Source organism: Lissotriton vulgaris, chromosome 6 (assembly GCF_964263255.1).
Source record: "Lissotriton vulgaris chromosome 6, aLisVul1.2, whole genome shotgun sequence".
Lineage (NCBI taxonomy): Eukaryota > Metazoa > Chordata > Amphibia > Caudata > Salamandridae > Lissotriton > Lissotriton vulgaris.
Genome location: NC_141694.1, coordinates 377,405,871 through 377,427,022, shown reverse-complemented (window position 1 = coordinate 377,427,022; position 21,152 = coordinate 377,405,871). Strand labels below are relative to the sequence as shown.

General features: G+C 42.8%; 1 protein-coding gene across 1 annotated transcript in view; it reads right to left on the bottom strand.

The window, feature by feature from the left end:
* The window catches only part of ALKAL2 (ALK and LTK ligand 2), a 221,856-nt gene that overhangs the window by 198,115 nt on the left and 2,589 nt on the right, over positions 1–21,152 (bottom strand). The window contains exons 3-4 of the mRNA XM_086925202.1: positions 2,338–2,391; positions 2,158–2,238 (exon numbers count right to left, since the gene is read on the bottom strand). Coding sequence (XP_086781328.1) covers positions 2,158–2,238; positions 2,338–2,391 — 135 coding nt within the window. The remainder of the gene's footprint in view (positions 1–2,157; positions 2,239–2,337; positions 2,392–21,152) is intronic.

Sequence of the window (21,152 nt, the reverse complement as noted above, 5' to 3'; positions counted from 1 at the left end):
CCCTGCAGTGTCGCCGAACAGTAATCCATGCTCTATTACATCCCACTTGGATTACGCCAATAGTCTTTATCTGGGTGTTCCCGTCTGTCTGACTCAGAATCTGCAGATAATACAAAACGCTGCTGCCAGATTGATTTGTAAAATACCTTTCCGCCACTCGATTACCCCCACCTGAGAAATCTTCACTGGTTACTGGTGATTAAACGCATCAAATGCAAGGATCTTACCCTGGCATTTAGAGCATTCCGGGGATTAGGTCTGGCGTACCTGAGCGCTAGACTCCAGCACTACCATCACAACCGGACCCTAAGATCCAACCACTATTGTCTCCTTGCTATTCCCCGTTTTTGCAAGTCAAGAACTGGTGACAGAGCCTTTGCTGTTAAAACCTCTAAACTTTGGAATGCTCTGCCACTTTCCATCCGCTCATCAGAGACAGAACTAACTTTTCTGCGTGCTCGGAAAACCTGGCTGTGTACCAGCATCCAGTTGTCTTCTCCATGCCTGTTATCTGCTGTCTGCCTCAGCACCGGGACACTTCTGTTGGAGGTAGCCGTGTGCTCTAAAAACTCCTATATAAAATAACTTCCTTCATTCAGTCACAGAATTTAGCAGCAACCTCAGTGTCCTCCATAACCAATAAGACAATGATTTGTGTGTCACAAGCATAATATGTCATGGTGAAGCTCAACAATCATATCAATTCAAGAAAGGGGGTGACATATATATTGAAAAGTGTTAGGCTAAGTGAGGACCTTTGAGGGACTCTGCAAGGAAAAGAGTAAGAGGGAGAAATAAATCACCAAGTCGTACAGATTACTCACGACTGGTGAGAAAGGAATTTAGCAAATCCCAGGCTGTTCTGATCGCCCCGATCCTGCCCAAACGCTCCATAAGTAGCCTGATTCACAGTATTAAAGGCTGCTGATAGATCGAGCAGGATCACTGTAGCTTTTCCTTTATGATCAAGCGGCATCCTGATCTGCTCAGTAACTTTGATAAGAGAAGTTGTGGGTGTAAGTAATTAAAGCATTGCTAGCGATGAAAGATAGGGTGAGAGCAACATTATAGGAAGCCGTAAAACATCTGAAAGTTTGAAACCTGCATACATGCAGAGTCATAAATGTATTAATTGTAACAAAAACTCACAGTGCACCGTTTGGAAGCAAGAAAACCCAATGTAAAAGAAAAGCTTGCCTTTTGAAGGCATTCATCAAAATAAATGCACATCTTTTCAAACGATTTGTTACCCATGTTTAGTCATTACAGAGCATTTTTAATGTGCCTGAGTGGTGTCTCAATATAACTAAAGCGTCTATAGAAATGGCAGATAGGGGCAAAGCAACATAAATAAGAAGTTATATGCCAGTGTTAAAAGTAGGAAAGCACAATGCATGCCCAGGAATAATACTGGAAAAGCTTATAGAACAAAATAGTGTGTTTCAAAAGACAAGGAAGAACAAAGGCGGGGAAGAACACAAGTGCTTGGTCTATGCACTAGGGAGAAGCTAACACAAGAAAGGATGGGAAGTCTATGGGAGCTAAGTAATCAAAAGATTACAACTAAGAGTTACAATGAAAACAACCAATGATATGGTGTGGGCGGGTTGTATGCCCACTAAATAGTAAACAATACGTCTTTTAGAACAACACATGCACCATGTACGTGGGATTTAAACAGCAGTAATAAAATAGAAACTGCAGATATGAGATAACAAAGCAGTGAATGTAGGGTGGTGGATGAGAGATGCAGACAGCTTTGGTGTTTGCGGTTCATGTCTTTCTGCAATATCAGCTGCGGGCTTCCATGCAAAACTTTGGGGCCAATCACTTATTCTTTTGCAAATTAAACACTGCCTTTGATGTTCATGACATCACTATCCTGTCCCTCAAAGTCAGGTCCATGCTACATGGCTACAACATGGCAGACAAAATAGATGTATTCCTATTAAACCACATTTATGATGATTCATGTGCCTACTTTATCATTTTCATTACTGTTGATATTATGCACAAAGCATGAAAAGATTAAGAAAAGTAACAAAAAAAATCAATTGTTAGATTGATGTGAAGAGGCAGTTGCTGCAAAAAACGTTTAACAAAGTGAAAATCACATACATATTAGCATCATTTCTATTAATATCAAACAGCGCTCACATGCTGGAATGGTGCAGTCCCTGGTCGTGTGGTAAAGCCTGTGGAAGTGTTTACTGCATTTTGGGCCAAAGTAGAGCGGACCTGGAGGAGAGAAAGGAGGTAAGCCATTAGCCACAGCATGGAAGAGATGCCACATGGAAGTTATGTAGTTGGAAAATGAAGGGAACACTAGATGCTCACCCGTTAGATGTTTGAGGAACTTGTCTTTCATCCTCAGATCTCTAGGAACAATCTCTGTTAGAAACCAGAAAAGCAGACAGTTGAACTGTTAGGCATGAGGAAAATAACTTAACCATGTGAGACAAGGCTATGCACTTTCATTTTAGGTGTGCAATGTGTAGCAGAACATGCATGGAGGTTATCTAGTCGGCCCACAGATGTGCAGGACTTTCACTTCTGGCCAACATTAGAGGACTAACATAGGTAGGGTACTAAACTTGACACACAGGTCACATCACCAGAAATTGTATCACATGGCCTCCGAGACAATATAGATATCACAGGAAATCGCATCACGTGAAATGGAATACAAATGAGGGAGAATGGGTGTGTGTTGTTTGATAAAAATGATGTCATAAGTTACAAATGATAAGAATAAATAAATTAACGTTGATCATCTCTGCGGCCAACATTACTCTCAGCAATGCAGTACATGTTAATAAAATCATCAACTGCTCCAAAACACGTCATATACAACACTGCACGTTCACGGGAGAGTAGATGGTAAATTTCTTCCATTTGTTTATATTTTAAAGGTATAAATTCACAACTTCCTCGAAAGCAGTATGATGACTCGGAAAAATCTGCAAGCTGTAGCATTGCCAAGAACAGGAGCCTACTGCCTCAATGAGTAGGGGTGTCAATGATGGAGTATCTTTCCATAGCCCAACAGAGGCAGGTGAAACCCTCTCTCTTTCGAATCCAGCCAACTGGCATCCTGGAATCCCCGAGGACTGAACTCCGATATTTGAATTACTAGCAGCAGCCCTGTCAGCTCTCTCTGGGCCACAGGGAAGGTCTCCAGCATGACCTTTGTGTACGGCCAGCAAGACCCTGAGAGTCCAGAGGGCTACATTCAGAGACCTTCATCTGGGACAGCAACATAGCCCCCGAGCATAACATTAAAACATTAAAGGATCAATAAGTCAACAACGTTTTTGTTTTAATCGCGTGGCTCCTGCGTTCACGAGCCTGCATGTTTCGAATCCCACCCCTGCCTTTCTCTTTATCTCCACTGACATTTGCTCCTCGTTTTCTCCTGTTCCGCTTGGAGTCGCTGAGAGGTGTTCCTTCAGCATCACCTCGGACTTAAGAACTCCATAATAGTCAGCTGTGCAATATGCGAATGTGACACATCCGCAGATGCCTCGGGCACCATAAAATCCCACACACTTGCATTGTCCCTCCCTCTAAATATTCTCGTGTTATGGTGAACAGGCTTAATTCAATGCAAGATCTCTCTGACCACGCAAAGAAAGAAGCGCGGAGCTTTTAGACGTATTTGTGCGAGGCCTCCCAGGGGACCTGTGTGATGGGAAGAGATGTTGATGCTGAAGCAACGCGGCTTTCATTAATACTATTTCCTGTGTGCATTTTCCGCCTGATGACTTTCCTGGAGAATGGTGCATTCGTATCCCGTTTCTGTGACGCTGCGTCACTTCCAGGAGATAAGAGCTACGCCATCAGCTTGTCTGGCTGAAGAACAATGTACGTCACAGCGCGTACCTCTCCTTCAAAACCGCAGCGTGCCACAACTTCTCATTCTATCACAATAAGTATTGACCCATGAATTTCATTTTTCCAAATTCATCCGACTCATCTGTGGTGTTATATTTACAGTCTTTAAACTTGCTAATCGAAAGCACGTTTTATCGACTACATAAACCCAACGCAGTTCTGAGTAGCTCCACTTTAGTCACAACTTCACATGCTTGTTTTATTTTCGCTATTTTTTAAGATCCATTTCTAGAGGTTCATTTACCCCTACTCTCACCCAGGTCTTTTTGGAGAGCTGGAGCAAACAGAAAAGATAATAAACATTGAGGACTTCTGAATCCAGTTGACATAGAATATAGTCTGATATATAGCATCGACATTGATTTGGCATCTTTTGGGTATGCCTGGGTGGACATGTAAAATATATTATAAGATAGAAACTTGAACAATGAACATCAAAATAAACTTATTAGGTTTTGACAGCATTAGAACATTAGTATTTCACTTTACAAATTTTGCTATTTCGTAAATTCCTATTGTACTGTACACCGTATGTGTCTTAATGCTACAGAATGTTCACTAGTGAAATGTACCATAAATAGCTATTGAGAACTGCTGATGGGTAAAGCAAAGTTTTAATGCTCTCCTAAATGTTAGCAACTTTGTTTCTGGCTCTCATATGAAGTTGCACCCACCACCAACAAGCTCCTGCCTCAACTCCGATTCGTTAAGTTTTAGCGACATGGAGTAGAAACTGCCCAGCTGACCTTAGGGAATGGACAGGGTAATGACATTTAACGCATTCAGACAACAGCACAAGTAACATGTTAAAATAGTTCATATAACTCCCAATCATCAGAGGTTTCTAGGTGCTGCAGAAAGTGAGCATCTAAACTAAAAACTAAAAGAGACTCTGATTGTTTAATTATCTGTGTACATAGATACATAGATTTGACTACTGCACTGAAGTCAAGCTAGAGATATATGATTACATCTGGACAAGCCCATAACAATTCTGACTGCCATGTTCCATGCCAGCTGCCTCCTATGCAGTACAGCTTTAGGCAAATTCAGGTAAACTTCATTGCTGTAGTCTATCTTGGCAGACATAAATGCATTAAAAATCAAACTTTTATGGGGAAAAGGGAAAGCAAAGAATTAGTTTCAGAAATAGGAGGTAGAAAAACGAAGTAGTGACTGAACTAATATGAGAAACCATGTTCAGGTTTGAGTTGATTTTGTTGCCAACATTTTGTCCAGAGGTGGCTGGAGTAGGAAGGCTGTCAATAAAAAATAAAAAAAATTGAAAAAAAAAAAAGAGACAAGCCATGAAGGGCAGAACTATAATGGAGCATTGAACAAGGCAAGTGGTACCCCATTTTCGTCCCACTTACATGTCAGCTGATTGTAGCACATTCAAGTCAAAAAGTAGAACATCTTTAGTGACTTTCAACATAGCGTTGTTTACATTCAAAGTGTACCCAGAGGACTGAATGAGTTGAACAAATATACTGGTAGAAAAGATTGCTCCTTGAGGGCATTCAAAAAATGAAGTATAGGTCAGTGTTGGACTTGGTCTTTTTTGTAGGGTCATTCCAGAACTTTTTGCCTTCCTCCGGTATTTTTTATGACCTGTTGTTTGTGTTTTTTTGATTCTGGGTACTTTACCACTGCTGATCAGTGCTAAAGTGCATATTCTCTCTTTTGTAAATTGTTTTATGGATTAGTGTTTCCATGATTGGCTATTTGATTTACTTGTCAGACACTAGTACAGTGCACTATGTGTGCACAAGGCCTGTAAATCAAATGCTGTTGGTGGGCTTGCAGCACTGATTGTTCCACCCACAGAAGCAGCTTGTAAACTGTGACTCGGGCCTGCCATTGCAGAGCCTGTGTGCAGTCTGGGACTACCATGTCGACTTGGCAAGTGCACACACTTGCCAGTCAATAAACCTTCCCGTTTCTATATATTATTCACCCCTAAGGTAGGCCCAAGTTACCCCTGTAGCATCTTCAGCTGAATAGGGCTGTGCCTGCCTTCCACAATGATGGCTCCCGCCCCCCCCCCCAGTGGTGTGTCAGGAACCTGGGCTTACACTGACAATGGAGGTTGATATGCAGTTGCAAAGTGCCCCAAATAACTAGTTTTGGCTGGGTACAGATACTCTCTGCCTTCAGAGAACAAAGGATTTTTGGGTATAAAAAGAGGGACCCAGACCTCAAACTTTTACATCACTTCTGGGAAATCAAGAGGACCTGTTGCCAAGAAGAAGAGCTGGATAAGCTGAGGAGAAATACTGCTCCTGTGCTGTTTACTGTCTGGGGTTGGCCTGCAGTGGCTGCTTGCTGCCTCGGAAAGGAGAAAAAGGACTTTGCTGTTTGCTTTGTCACCTGCTTGAAGAAAAGATCTCCAAGGGCTTGAAACTGAGCTTGCCTCCTGCTCGGAAGTTTCAGGGACACAAAAACTTCACCACCAGCTCCCCTGAATTTCCTTTCTGGAAGTTCCAACCTGCATAGAGATGCCTGCTGCTGTTGAGGACCTCTAAAGACTGTTTGTCGCTGGGGGCTGGAAAATTGACCCAACATCGAAGAAGAGTGTCGCCTCCGCACCTGTTACCGACACATTGCCAAAGAAACCGCCCCAGCTCCTGCCGTGGTCAAGAAATCGCCGCATGACGCATCGGGTGCAACAATCTCTGAAGTCCGAGATCACTGCCCTGATCCAGACGCAAGCCTGCTGTGCGGCTGCACGAAACCACGCATCATACCGGATCAACGCATCGCGGATCGAAGATTGTTGCATCGTTGGGTGCCGCAGTAAGAAACAGACGCATCAACTCCTCACACAGTAAGAAAATGACGCATCACCTCCTCTCCGGTAAGGAACCGATGCATCAACTCCCCTTCGCTGCAGTATGAAACCGACGCATCACCTCCCCTGGAGCAATGAATCAATGCATCACCTTTCCTGAGTGTAAGGAACCGACGCATCACCGTCCCTGTGGCCATTTTGTTTGTTTTGCGTGACACATCTAAGGTCCTTTAGAGAAAAGTGTCACATTAACAATTTGCATTGAACTGTACTATTTCTACCATTTGAAAGCCTTATTTTTAATACTGTATTGTGGATTTTTATAATTTGGTCTTGTTTTGTTTTAGATAGAGATTACTTATTTTTCTAAACTGGTGTGGTGTCCATAATTATTGCTATAGTGGAGAACTGCTTAGGACACTCAGAGGAGGGGTTAAGGCCAGTTGTCCTAAGGAGATACTACCAGAGGAGGTAGTGGCCTTCTGTCCACATTGTAAGCCTTTAAAAGTAGGGAGCGGCAATATTGATAGTTTCTCTTTTGCCCTGATAAACTGTCGATCTCTCCCGAGGCATGCAGTGGAAATCCATCTGCTCTTAGAGGAACGAGATTTCGACGTACTCTTTTTAACTGAGACTTGGCTGACTGATGTTTCTGACCCGGACATAGTCCAGGCGCTTCCGCCCAACTATTCTATTATTAGATGGGATCGCCAGACGGGGCGAGGAGGAGGTGTGGCGATTATCCATAAGAACAACTTTAGATGCAGAACCTCTGAGAGTCCACTTATAGAGTGTGAGAGTCTTGGTTTCTCTATATCCTTTTCGCCCACTTGCACCTTTTCAGGGATCCTGGTTTATAGACCTCCGGGTGATTACCACGACTTTTGTAACAACCTTTTAGATAAGATCTCTCTTTCCATCAGTAGTGCCCCTAACTTTTCCATCCTGGGTGAACTTAATATTCACCTGGATGAAGTCGATGCTGCGTCATCGCAATGTCTGTTGGATACCCTGGGAGTAGCGCATTTGGAACAAATTGTAGCCAGCTCCACTCATGTAGGTGGTCACCTACTTGATCACTTTTTTTTACCAATCTTGAGAACATCATGTGTGGGGAGCCTAGTTTTGTTCCTTGGTCAGACCACGCCCTACTCTCCTTTGTGTGGTCCCCAGTAATACAGAATCATAGTGCCACCATCTCAAAGAAAGTTAGTAGAGTATGGTCTAGACTAACGGCCGAGGACTGGGAGGCAGCCCTGAAGAGCTGTCCGCCGCTCCCCGCGAGGACCCGGTTGTAGCCAATGAGCCTTTGACCAGTGGCTTAATTCCACCTTAGATGCCATCCTTCCTAAAAAAGAGGTACGACATCGAAAGGGCCCTAATAAACAACCGTGGTACTCTGGGGAACTTAAGGAGCATAAACAACTGTGCAAACGAGCGGAAAGTAAGTGGAGAAAGGACTATGCCCCTGTGGCGAAAACTGAATACAGATCATCCCTGAGATCATACAAAAAACTATTGAAAACTTCACAAGCAACATACTATCAGGGTAAAATTGCGGAAGCAGCTAATCCCCTCAGAGAAAATTTAAAAATCTTTCAATCTCTGGTTACTACCCCTAGGGCCATCAGTCCTGCTCTGAGCTCACAGAAACGCTGTGAGGACCTAGCTGCCTTTTTTGCGTCCTAAGTGTCCAATATCTACTCCAGTTTTGCGCCAATGGCATATACTCCAGACAAAATGGAGAGTGAAAATGAGGGGGCTGAGGAGGCAGCCCCAAACTTATCTTGAGGTCCTAAAGCCTTCCCGCCATTAGATCTGGCTAGTGTGGAAAGTCTCCTTAGCAACCTGAAATCGGGCTCCCCTCTGGATGCTGCACCTCCGGCGGTTCTTAAACAGATATCGGGGACGGTATGCCTGGCGATAATGCAGGTCATTAATGCGTCTCTGGCCTCAGGAGTAGTGCCCCCCAACTGGAAGAAGGCTAAGGTCAGGGCCCAGCTAAAAAGAACTAGTTTGGACCCTGAAGACCTGGCTAATTACAGGCCCATTTCGTTACTACCGGGTCTCAGCAAAATAGCTGAAAAACACATGAACCAGGCCCTTTCTTCTTTTATTGAGTCCACAGGTGCATTACATTACACCCAGACAGGGTTTAGAGCCAAGCAAGGAACAGAGACAGCTTTGGTAGTGGTGGTGGAGGCAGTCAGAGGCATTGTAGATGCAGGAGGCTGCGCTGCGGTGGTCCTGTTGGACCTCAGCGCGGCCTTCGATACTGTGAACCACTCTCTCCTGCTGCACCGGCTATGTCTTTCAGGGGTTTCCGGACTGGCCTTTAAATGGCTCCACTCCTTTCTATCGGATAGATGCTTCTCCGTTTTTGAGGAAGAGGTGTCAGCGAGCCAGCTGCAATTGAATCACGGCGTTCCCCAGGGATCATCACTCAGCCCTACCTTGTTTAACATTTATATGAGACTTTTGGCTGAGGTGGTGCTTCCCTGGGGAATCCAACTTGTCACCTACGCCGATGATACGCAGCTGGTTGTTTCTTTGGTGAGGGACGATACCTTAGATCAGGGGATCAATAATCTGACCCCGTGTCTCACCAAAGTCCTGGAATGGATGACCTCTTCTTTTTTAAAGTTAAATGGGGCCAAAATGGACATTATTCTTTTGGGCTATAAAGCCCCCATCAACCTGGACCCCTGGTGGCCGCATTGTCTGGGACCCCCTCCGGTGCCTAAGACCCAAATAAAAAGCTTGGGGATTCGGCTGGACTCCTCGCTAGGATGCCAATACCAGGCCAAGAAGGTGGCCGCGACTTTTTGATGGACTTCTGGGAGTCCTTACAAAAGTTCTAGATCTCCTTCTATTCGAAGCTAGACGAATGCTGGTCCAGTCGCTGATCCTTTCGCGGCTGGACTATGCAAATGTCGTCTACATGGGGGCTCCAGCTGGTACCATAAAAATTCTGCAATCTGTACAGAACTGTGCAGCTCGTCTACTCTTGAAAGTCCCCAAACGATGTTCGGCTAAGGCCTCACTTCGGTCGCTTCATTGGCTACCTATCCAGGAAAGGATTTTGTTTAAAACCTTGTGTCTGGCGCATAAGTCCATCCATAGTGCTGGCCCTTCCATTCTTGATCCCCTGTTTCGCCGCCATCAATCGATGAGATCTCTTAGATCTAACCAGTGTAATCTACTGGTAGTACCCAGGGTAAAGTTGGCTCGGATGGGTGGCCGCCGGCTTTCTGTACAAGCAGCCAAAGGATGGAACAAACTCCCAGACAACATCAGGCATGAATCTAACCGTCTGGCTTTCAGGAAGCGATTAAAGACACTTTTGTTTCAGGAGTGTCTTTCTAACGTCCTCCGGTCTTACAGCGCTGGGATGCTCGAGGGTAGCCATGCGCTCTACAAGAAGGTATTCATTCATTCATTCATTCATTCATTCATTTGTAGTGTTTTCACTCCATTACTGTATGTGTTCACAAATGCTTTACACACTGCCTCTGGGATAAGCCTGTCTGCTCGTGCCAAGCTATCAAGGGGGTGAGCAGGGGGTATTTTAGAAGTGTATCCTCCTTACCCTGACTAGAAGCAAGGGTTCCTATTTGGACAAAGGTACCTACATCTGCCAACTAGAGACCCCCATTTCTAACAGTCAGCAATGCCACTTGTTCATTTTTTACATTTAAGAAATTGAGAAACCTAGCGAGTAAGATGCCTTGGACACTACAACCACTGAACTATAAATTAGAATCTGGTGATCTGCGGTGTCAAAAGCCACACATAGGCCCAATGGCGCCAATGCAACCACATAACCTAATCCCATTTACTACGAAGTTGATCATTAATCTCAAACACAAATATATGAATGTATGATGTTACTTAGCAGACCATATCTACGCATCACTTTAGTGTGATGTTTTTGCATTGCAAAAACCATTACTTCACAATGTTATCGTTTGCATGCTATTACTACGCAAATACATTGACAATAAAAAAACGATGCTCTTTCTCCGCTTTATTTTAATACACACACCACTTTCAATATTTCCCAATAAGGAGGGAATCAGTATAGATCTATGATAAAAGCCAGGGGCAAGAGCTTTGAGCACGTGCACAGAGGACACCGTCCCGCAGCACCAACAGAGCACACGGTCACCGTTCCCCACACTCCGGGGCCGGTCTCCGTGATCTGCGGGTGCAGCTCCACCAGATCTCCGGCTCCTTATAGGACTCCACTTATTTTCTAGTTGAAGCTCCGTGTCGGACATCTTTGCCACACGCCATTGCTGCTCCCGCACTCATATGGGACATTCTTGCCATATGCCACTGCTGTTTCCGTGCTCATAAAAGATCCACTTGAGGATTCAAGGTGACAAACCAAACTAACCTCTTTTGATTGATGTTCTGATAAATGCACCAATGTTTGTAATGTAATTTGAATGGCAATTCCAAGTGTGTGGTAATTTAGAAATGTCTGTAAATATTTTTGCCGAATTCAAATGAAATCGTTGGCAAGCTTTTTAATGAACATTTGTTCCTCTTTTTATTAATGAATAACTGTACACGTTTTCATTTATTGTTTTAATGTATTAGTTTTATCATGTGAAAGACACGCAGATTTACTATTTGAGCTATACTGCCTCAGGTTTATTTAAGAAACTATTTCTCAGTGGTTACTAGGAAGGAGTGACCTCTGAGAAAAAATGGTTACATAAGTTTTATTTGACGCATAGAGCATGTATTTCTCTATTAATGTATTTCTAATTTCAAAGACATTTGTTGATTATGTTGCATTTATTATTTCGCATAGGGAGTTTTCCTGCATAGAAAAACACCGTCCTGATGATGGTCTATCTGACGACTGCTACCTAGACCGAAACGTCGACACTCCATCATCTCCTGTTACGTTGCTCTGTCACCAATTCGCAACCCTTTTTTATTAATTAATTTTGGTTGTGTCTTTAAATATCTGGAGTTGATGTTCCTAGTTATGAACTGTAGTGAAAATTTGATTGATCTCTGTTCATGACCTTTTTTGCTTTACTTCATTTGTATTTGTCTCCCTACTTTTGTTGCAGTATAAAGAATTTTTTGAACACTGAATACGATTCTTGCTCTATATGTTCCTTTTGCCTTCCACCAATATATTTGTTACAGTTGATATAAGACGGTTATCCTGTGGATACATAAGAGTGCGTTACATATGTACAACTCATTAATGAATTTAAATCTGTTTCAAATAAGTCCCTTGTAGCACCCCTTGACTTAAACCACCAGATCTACAGCACATCCACCATCAACACTTCAGGGTTTGGGGGGCTCCAGACAGAAGCTATGAGGACAATAAGATTAGGTAAACTAGAGAAACCCGTCTTTTACAACGCTTAGAAATGGGAAGAGTGTGGCGTGAAACGCTTCATACTATTGTTACATTCTGAGATGACAAGGATCGCAGAGGATGAAGATATTATTTATTCACAGAGGAGGGTTCCACAAGCTCTCCTGGAGCTCTCCCAAGTCTAGGGTGATTTGAAACAGATAATTTTGTATTCATCTCCAGTCTCACATCTCTTGCTGAGCATTTGATCAATGAGGTGCTCTTTGTACAAACAGAGAGTCCTCTCCCCAGAGTCCTCCTCACTGGTGTGCACAAAACATTACATTTACAGCACTTTTTACCCTCCTCGTCCCAACCTGACACTATCCTACACTACACACACAAAAACCCAACATAAACACCATAGCACGACACCACAGCACTACCATAAACCCTAAATTACTACCCCTTGCACAACCCTCCCCCTTCCCCAAGTACTGTCCCTCCATTCTTACACTACCCTTCACGACCCGACACTACCCTAAACACAAATACACTACGCTACACTACACAACACAACCCTAAAACCTAAAAGACTACCCCTTCACCACCCTAAAAAAACACACACAGCCCACTTACCACACAGCCCCCCCTCGTGGTCCCTCTTTTCACATTCAATCATGCTTCCTCCCTCCTTATGCTTCCTGTCATCAGATTCGGGTTCTACGGAAGCACCTTAAATAAACACAATGAAGTGGAGAGTCTGCGAATAAACCTATTGGTGAAGTAACAGTAGCATGCGTACTAAAAGCATGCTAAGTAAATCATGCGCTGGAACGGTAATGCGCAGTTCCAGCTACGGAGTAAGGGTAGAATACTCAAATATATTGTCTACAACCTTGGCAGAATCTTGCCTTAATCAGGTGAAGAATATTGAATGCATAATAATCTATATAGAATATATGTTATAAGTTAATAATAATCCGTTCCGTGCACCCTTCGGCCAATGGCAGACGGGAGTCCTCCCTCCCTGGTAGCGCGAAGGACCGTTAGCCGACGCAGCCCTGCCCACCCATTAGAACGCCCGCACCCCGGCCGAATTGCTGTCGCGGTTAAGGAATTAAGAAGATTGATGATTTAATCAGTGGCGGGTGGTAAATTTACCAGGGTGGCGAGGGAGGCCACACATGCACACATACACCTCACTAACACCCATGTAAACACACATACCCATTCACAACATTCAATAAAAGTGGAGAAGTGTGGCTCAATGATTAGAGCGGCAGACCCTGATGCAGAGGTTTAGCCCGGGACCAGGGTTCAATTCCCCGCCTCGGCGGGTCTTGGGCTCAAAATTCCACTGACCAGATAATTCTCGCCTCGGTGCATATTCCAATCATGGAGTCCCACTCTGCAACTCTGGGCAATAGCTTGCTTAATCTCCACAATGGCCCCCACAACGCTAAGGATGCCTGGCCTCCACCTTGGGGGTGCCCAGGAGTGGACGCCTCACAGGGAAAGCCAGGATGGGTTCCACAGAGGCATTCGTACAAGCGCCTTGAGACCCTTGCAGGTGAGTAGCGCGCTATACAAGTATCAATTTACAATACCAATACACATACATTCTTACATACACACATGCATGCACCAAACATAAAGAAACACACATAACACTAACTTTAACTGCATCTCTCTGAGAGGAAGACCTTGGAGGTCCCAGGAAGGTTGTTATTGCTGCAGTCCCAAGCCTTGGAAGTCCCAGGAATGGTGGGACAGTTGCTTTACCTTATTGGTTGACCTTAGGTCAGCCAATGAGGGAAGACATCAGTCCCAACTTCGTTTCAGAGTGGGATGGGGTCAGTGAGACTGCTGACCCACTTTACTCTGTGACAAGGTGTCACTGATTGATATTCAGCCATATGCACTACAAGGCTTACAACTGAAGCACCCAGGTCCGAGACAATCTATGACGTTCCTCCTCGTCTCGAGGGAGAGGGCCTCGACAACACTTTTGCCAGGCAGAGGTGCTCACGCCCATTGGGCTCAGAAATCCTCACCCTGGCAAAGTTCAGCTCAGGCAGCAAGGAGCAGGCACATATTCTGCTTGTCCAGTTCGTTGCTGCCTGACCTGAACTAGAAAAGTGTCTATCATGCTGACCTTTGTTCATCCTGACAGACACTCTTCTTGCGTGTAAAAAGTTTGGGGGGCCCTTAGCCTGAATGGACAGGCGTCTGTTGGATTTGATGCTGAGATAATACAATTACAATGTAAATGTGCAATATTGAACTTTACATTTTTACAAATAAAAAAAACTTTCTAATTGCCATATCATTTGAAACCATGGTCCCATGAAATATATCAATATTTTACTGGGATTGCTGTGAAATATGGGATCCCTCATGACAGTGACTGCCCCAAACTACTCTGTACAGCTTTAAGTGTAAGTGTTAGACTGACACCCTTGAGGTAGTGTTTCCCAAAATGTTTTGCTTTTTTCTCCTGGGCTTTGCTGATTCTCTTTTAGTGGTCTGAGGGCTCTGGGCACTTCCCCACTGTAAATGCAGTGTGAAAGTGTGTGTGCTCTTCCTATACACGTTGAGAAGTGGTGCTTAAATGATGTTTTTAAACATGTCTCAAGCCTGCCATTGCAGGCCGTTGGGTTCGCACTTGCACCAATGAGGTTTTTAAACATGTGCCAAGCCTGCCATTGCAGGCCTGTGTGTGCGCAATTGCACTTAATCACCGGTTGAACTTTCTAAACCACTGGCCAATCTTTAGGGGTCCTTTCACTACCACTATGACACTCCTAGAGTAAGTCTTAAGGGGTGAAGCAAGTGTTAGGTGAAAAGAAGGGCAGTTACACATATGTGTTCCCTGCTCAGGTATAGAAGAATACCCATGCGAGCTTTCACTACCGCAGAGATTTGCTCTTCCCATTGGTTAACCTGGGGGAATTGTTGAAATTACATCAAGCTGCAATAGTAGCTTCCTGTGGAGCAGCCTCATAATCTTACCTATCATTGGATTCACAATGACAAACCATTTCCTGTGGTAAAGAGGGATTAGTCAATAATAGCTGGTGCGACCCATATTAACGCGCAGCAGATGTGGTGCCCCATTTCAAACGAGATACCGAATTTGAAACTCTTCATTATGTGTGGCTGGAACTGTCTGGAGTGGCCAGTATCAATGTGCACCAGATATTGTGCTCCATTTCCAGGGAGGTACGGAATTTTCAACTCTTCATCGTATGTGACTGGAATTGTCTGGTGCGACCATTATCAACACCCACCAGACGCTGTACCTCATTTCCAGGGTAGACGGAATTTGCAACGGTTCATTGTGTGACCGGAATTGTCTGTGTGACTCAGGTCACTACACACCACACATTATGCCTCATTTTCAGGGAGGTACTGAGTTTGCAACTCTTCATTTTCTGTGACTGGAATTGTTTCTTGAGCGACTGGTATCAATTCACTCTAGAGGCTGTGCCTCATTTCCAGGGAGGTGCAGCGGAGCGTATTTGTGTTTTATGGTGCACGAATTGCCTGGGTATGACTTTGATCAATGTGTGTCTGACGGGGTGCCTCCTTCTGAGAGGCTGCCCTGCTTCAGTTCCCATTCATCGATTGTTTCTTTTGTGGCTTCAGTGCGGCGGACCATCCACTCACTCCTCACTTGGCTCCGACGACTTCGAGTTCCCAGGTATTATTGACTGGATTGGGCCTAAGTGGTGAGAGTGATTGACTGGGCTAAGGGACTTATCTGAGAACAATCAGAAGTGGGTAAAGAGACTGCATGACCCCACTCCCGGTGTTCTGCAGAACTGGGCTGTTGCTGGAAGGAACAGTGTGGAAACCTTGGACTTAACTACTTTCGCCCTGAGCCCACTTCTGCTCTAAAGACCATGGATGAACTTCCTGAGTAGTGGCCAAATTTCCATTTGTCAACTGGCACCTGTTAAGCCCTTCTACCTAACCCCACCTTCTTCACTGGGACCCTGACTAAGTGTGACTCCAGCCGCGATCAACCTAGTATCGGGCGAAGGTTTGCTTTATCTACAGCCCATGGTGGAGGGTAGTTGGAGTTAGCTGAATGGTGGTGGAGGGCTTGAGTCATGGGTTGTTCATGTACATTGATAAGGTACATGCCAGATATCAGCTACATCGCGTTACTGTGCTGTTTAAGTGTGTGTGTAAGTGCTCTCCATACAAAACTGCCTGATATCCGTGGCACTGTGTATCAGTGTTGAGTGAGTGTGTGGGAGTGACTGCTAGTTATTAATTACACTGCAAGGCGGTGCTAGTTTTCACATTGATTCCTTGCCAAAAGAATATTACATTTGACATTGTTTTTTACCGCACACAGTGCTGTTTAAAAGTGTTGTAATTATCTGTGTGGTATTGAATTATAATAATTGCCAGGGTGGGCCTCATTCTGACACCGTTTCACACTGCATAAGGGTGCTAGAGGGTAAAGTATGATTTTTCCCAATTGTGCATATTACTGATGTCATTTTCATACGTGTGGGCCTAGTACTGGCATTGATATTTCTAACTGTGATTTATGCACAGAAATACTTGATGTTCATATTGTGTTAATTAATGTGTGTGTTGATTATAAACGTTATTTACATTCACCAAGTTTGAAGCCTCTTTGTGACACTCAGTGTATTTTGTTGTTTAAGAGTGCTGTGCCAATGCTTTACACATTGCCTCTCTGAGAAGCCAGACTGCTCAGTGCCAAGCTACACAAGGGTGGGCGCAAGATATACTGTGAGTGCAATCACCCACCCCTGATGGGAGTGGTAGATTCTGCCTGGCTAGGGCCTCGTCTCAGCCAACCAGAATGTGTCAGTTCCAGCAGTTAGTTAATCAACATTCTCTTCATGAAAGGCAAACTAAACCTGAGCATTCTAATTTCAGTCAAACGCTTTTTCACTGAAAAAACGTAACGGTTAGTTAAGGTTTAGCGAACACAAAATCAAAAAAGCCCAGAAATGTACCAGTTATGGTATGCATAATAAGCAATGAACCCTATAAATCATATTCCAGGCCATGATTTGCTTTTGGTAAACTGTTTTTTTTTTTAACATGTCAGCAGCATTGTGGTACACTGTTCATGACGGGCGGTTTGATCTATGGTGTGGGTTTCATGCCATAAGTGGTGCATTTCATGGCTTTTTTAGTTTTGCATTTTCTGAACCATAAACAGTAGTTTTCTAGGGGGCTTTACATTGTACATTTTTCATCTGCCATGTTCCCACTGCATGCCATGCAAGACTGTATTGGTGCAGACCCAGTACACAATTCTATTTGGAAGATGAGCTGCGTTGTGCACAACCTTGGAGAGAGGATGTAGCCTTATGATCTGGAGAACTGGGTTCGAATCTCGGCATCGACGCTCAACATCCTGTGATTCAGGGCAAATCACTTAATATTAAAATTAATGTGTTCATCTGAAACACAACGTGTGCTCATGTAAAGGGCTCTGATGCCTCGGGTCTAGTTCGCGCTATATAAATCTCATTAAAAAAAATGTAATGTGCAAAAGTCATATGGCTACATGAGCCTCGCCTTCGTCTGGGTACTGCATCTACCTCTCGTTATAAATGGTCAAGAAATGTTTTCCGCTGCCTTTGAACTTTGCCTCCATCTGATCTGTTTGAAACGTGATATATTGGCTCTGGGCTCAATTTGCCAATTGTCTGCAAAATGTAGTGGCGACACATCAAACAGCACCAAAGTTAGTAGTAAATGCATTTTTTATTACCGCCATTTATCTTTACATCCCACCTCTATGGAACTGCTCAAAACCTGAAATGCCAACAAAAAGCTGAACCGACTAAACATCTGCCGTCTTTGTGGCTTCATCAATAATGCCAATGATGTTATTAGCAAATCAACACTTTTTCACAGCCCCCGCCCCCTTCTTTAATGAGCATCACTCATGAATCATCGTGTTTTTTAGTAATCGTAAGCTATACATGTAAGTTTCGGCATATTACCTGGAGATCCTTTAAAAAGGCCTACAAGTAAATAAAAAAAAACATTTACCCTACCTTTAAGATTAGCTAAACCTTATTGGATCAGCACAATACCTTTAATACCTACACTAGGTGTAACTTCCCAACTGACTGCCATGTTTCATGCAGATTCCTTAAGCAGCACCAAAGTATTACCAACTGGCAATGTATCTTTGCTTTCTTAGAGAGACTGGTATAAAATTTGACATACAAATTTAAAACGAATGCTTCCAAAATATTGCCAAATTGTAGGCAAGTTTGTTACAGAATGCCAAAATTGTTAGAAAATGAATACTTTTTGCCCACTTTTTTAACTCCATACGTTGATGAATACGCATTATTTTGAAATACAAATAGATGGCTAAACCTGCTAAGTGTCTGTGAAATTTCATGTGAATTTGTCAAATGGTGCTGAAGTTAGAAGCAAATCAAAATAATGAATTTTAAGTTGTCATGATATACAAAAGTATTATCAATTTTTGGCCCCAACTGCAACCTTTATCAAATGTTAACACCTGAAACACTACTGACCAGATTTATATTAACCACAGAAAGCACACTTTATAAATAACGTTCTGCATCCATGCCTTGTTTGGCATAAATGCAATCAGCATTTCTATGGCAGTGAGCAAAGTTTCCTATGGGAGCTAAAATGAACATGTATTTTCGACCTCCTTAATCTTTTCCCCATGCTTAGAAGTGAAGGACAATTGGCATGTTGGACCATAGCTACTTATGCTAAATGAGTGCCAAATTATGTGTCGAGTCATCAGTGGCGACCAGAGTTACAGGCCAATCCAAAAATGCATTTAGAATGGAAAGCACAACTTAACCATAACTTCTACAAAATATATATTTTACAAGCGGCGATAGTGCTGTTTTGTTATGGTTAAGGAAGACTTTCCATTGAGAAGGCATTTTTTGTCTTTATGAGAACTTTGGCACTGTTTGACACATCTGAATGAAACATTCCAAACATAAAAGTCCATTCACTCAGATTTCTTCATGGCAAGTTTAATGCCGATTTGTCCAGTGGGACCAAAAAACGCTGAGTTTCCCAAAAGTGATATTTCTCATTTTAACTTACCTAGAATTCTTTGCTTTTCGATAAAGAATAAATGGCTACACAAAATTGCACCAGACTTGGCAATTTAGTAGAACTTTACACAGTGCATTTGCTTGGCTTAATGTAAATCATTTGAGTAATTTTCAAGATATTACCAATTAAAAAGTGCTCCACTGTGGGTATAATTTCATAGCTATCTGGCCTGTTAATCCAAGGATACTCTGCTGATTTGTGAATCTACAGAGAAGTTGCTAATCCAATTTAAGAAAAGAGACACCATTAAACTAAGAAGCTTTTTCTCCAATTGATTGAGGAATCTGGTGGAGATTGTCGAATCCACAGTGTGGTGATTGGGTGGCTGTCACAGAAAATTCCTCTTGCAGCCTCCATTATTAAATACGGTCCACTGAGCACTGTTTTGGGGAAAATAAAAACAAAAAGGGCACAAGACTGTAGGGTGCACTTATCCTGTCCCCTAAAACCAAAGCGACCCATGCAGCATTACAATTAATATTATTTAAAAAAAGGGTTTCATCAATGGATTCACAATTAAGAATATTAGACTCTGTGGTCTAAGGATTTGTGATTCCAACACAGAAGTCCTGAATTCTGATAAAAACATTAAAATAATTTAATGCATTATAGCTTGGCTAATCCCTATTGTGCATGACTAAAGGGAGTATACCGTGGTCAATAGCTGTAATTGGGAGTTTAGGGGCAGGAAACAGTTGTATGTGATCTAAAAAAATGAAACTCACTGAAAAAGATTAAAGTAAAGTTATACTTAACTTTGGGTCTAAGACTATTCTTTTGTAAAAAAAAAAAAAGACAGATATTCACTGAAACAATACAGCTAATGTGCAGGTATCGTTTCAAAACAAAACTTAAAAACCCCTAAATTCACCTCTTTTCCCCTTTTTTATGGTTCGGAGTATAATAACTGGAACACTATCGTTGATATCATCAGTGATAGTATAAATAATGTAATTTAACATGTCATAAGTGATGTAATAGGTAAAATCATAATCCATGGATGACGACGAGGCACATCACGGTCTGTGTACTTAGCAGTCATGGATCATATAAAAACTTGGAGAGGGGGTAGAGAAAAGTTTACGCTATGTACAATATCTCATTGAGGAATCAGTAGCACAATGAATATGTCACATGACAAGGCTGTGGCATAACTTTCCAAGCATAATTATGGAACTGTTTATGTAGTCACAACATCAGTAATACATCTAATCCAATTACACGTGTTATTTAGGGCAAGTGTACTAATAAACACACGTTGATACAATTACAAGTAAAGTGCAAATTTCAAATTCTCGATTACCACAGTAAAGTGTTGCTGGCTGGAAAAAACATCACTTATTATTATCACGGCCAGGTGTCTTATTCAGGTTGATTTTTATCTTAATGGACGGGTTTAGCCGCGTATGGGCAGGTTCTGGTTACGCAAAGTTATTTCTAACTACTACACATGTTAGAACAACGTAGCTAAACCATACGTGCAGACTCACGGAGTAATTACAACATCACGACCCTACAAGGCTTAACCTCTCAGGGGTCATGACCTTTTCAAGTATCAAATGACAAATGTTTAACAAACCGTGAGACATAGTTACACCAAAGTATATAAACACATATGACCGAGAAGGACAATCTTCCAATGGAGAAAAGTGGGTGGACCCAATTTTTAGAAGGAATATTGAGGAGTAGATTGCTCAAATTTGGACAAAGTAACGTGAATTGTCGTCGAACAAAAGCCACTGCACTGCTCCGGTGACAAAACGTAATTCACTCATCGTTTTGCCTTGGTACTTATAATACTTTTACCAGAGCACCCCTGGGGGCAATAATGGACACGAATGAATAGTTAGGAGTTACTGTGCAATATCTGTAGCCAAACACTTTGTTGCATTTTCTGATATAATGTACTGCCCTAACTGTGCCGCACCATATATGCATTTTTAGGTGGTAAAAACAGATCTCCTTGGATAATATGCACGTTCGATACAATTCTATTTTGCCCCACTCTTACTG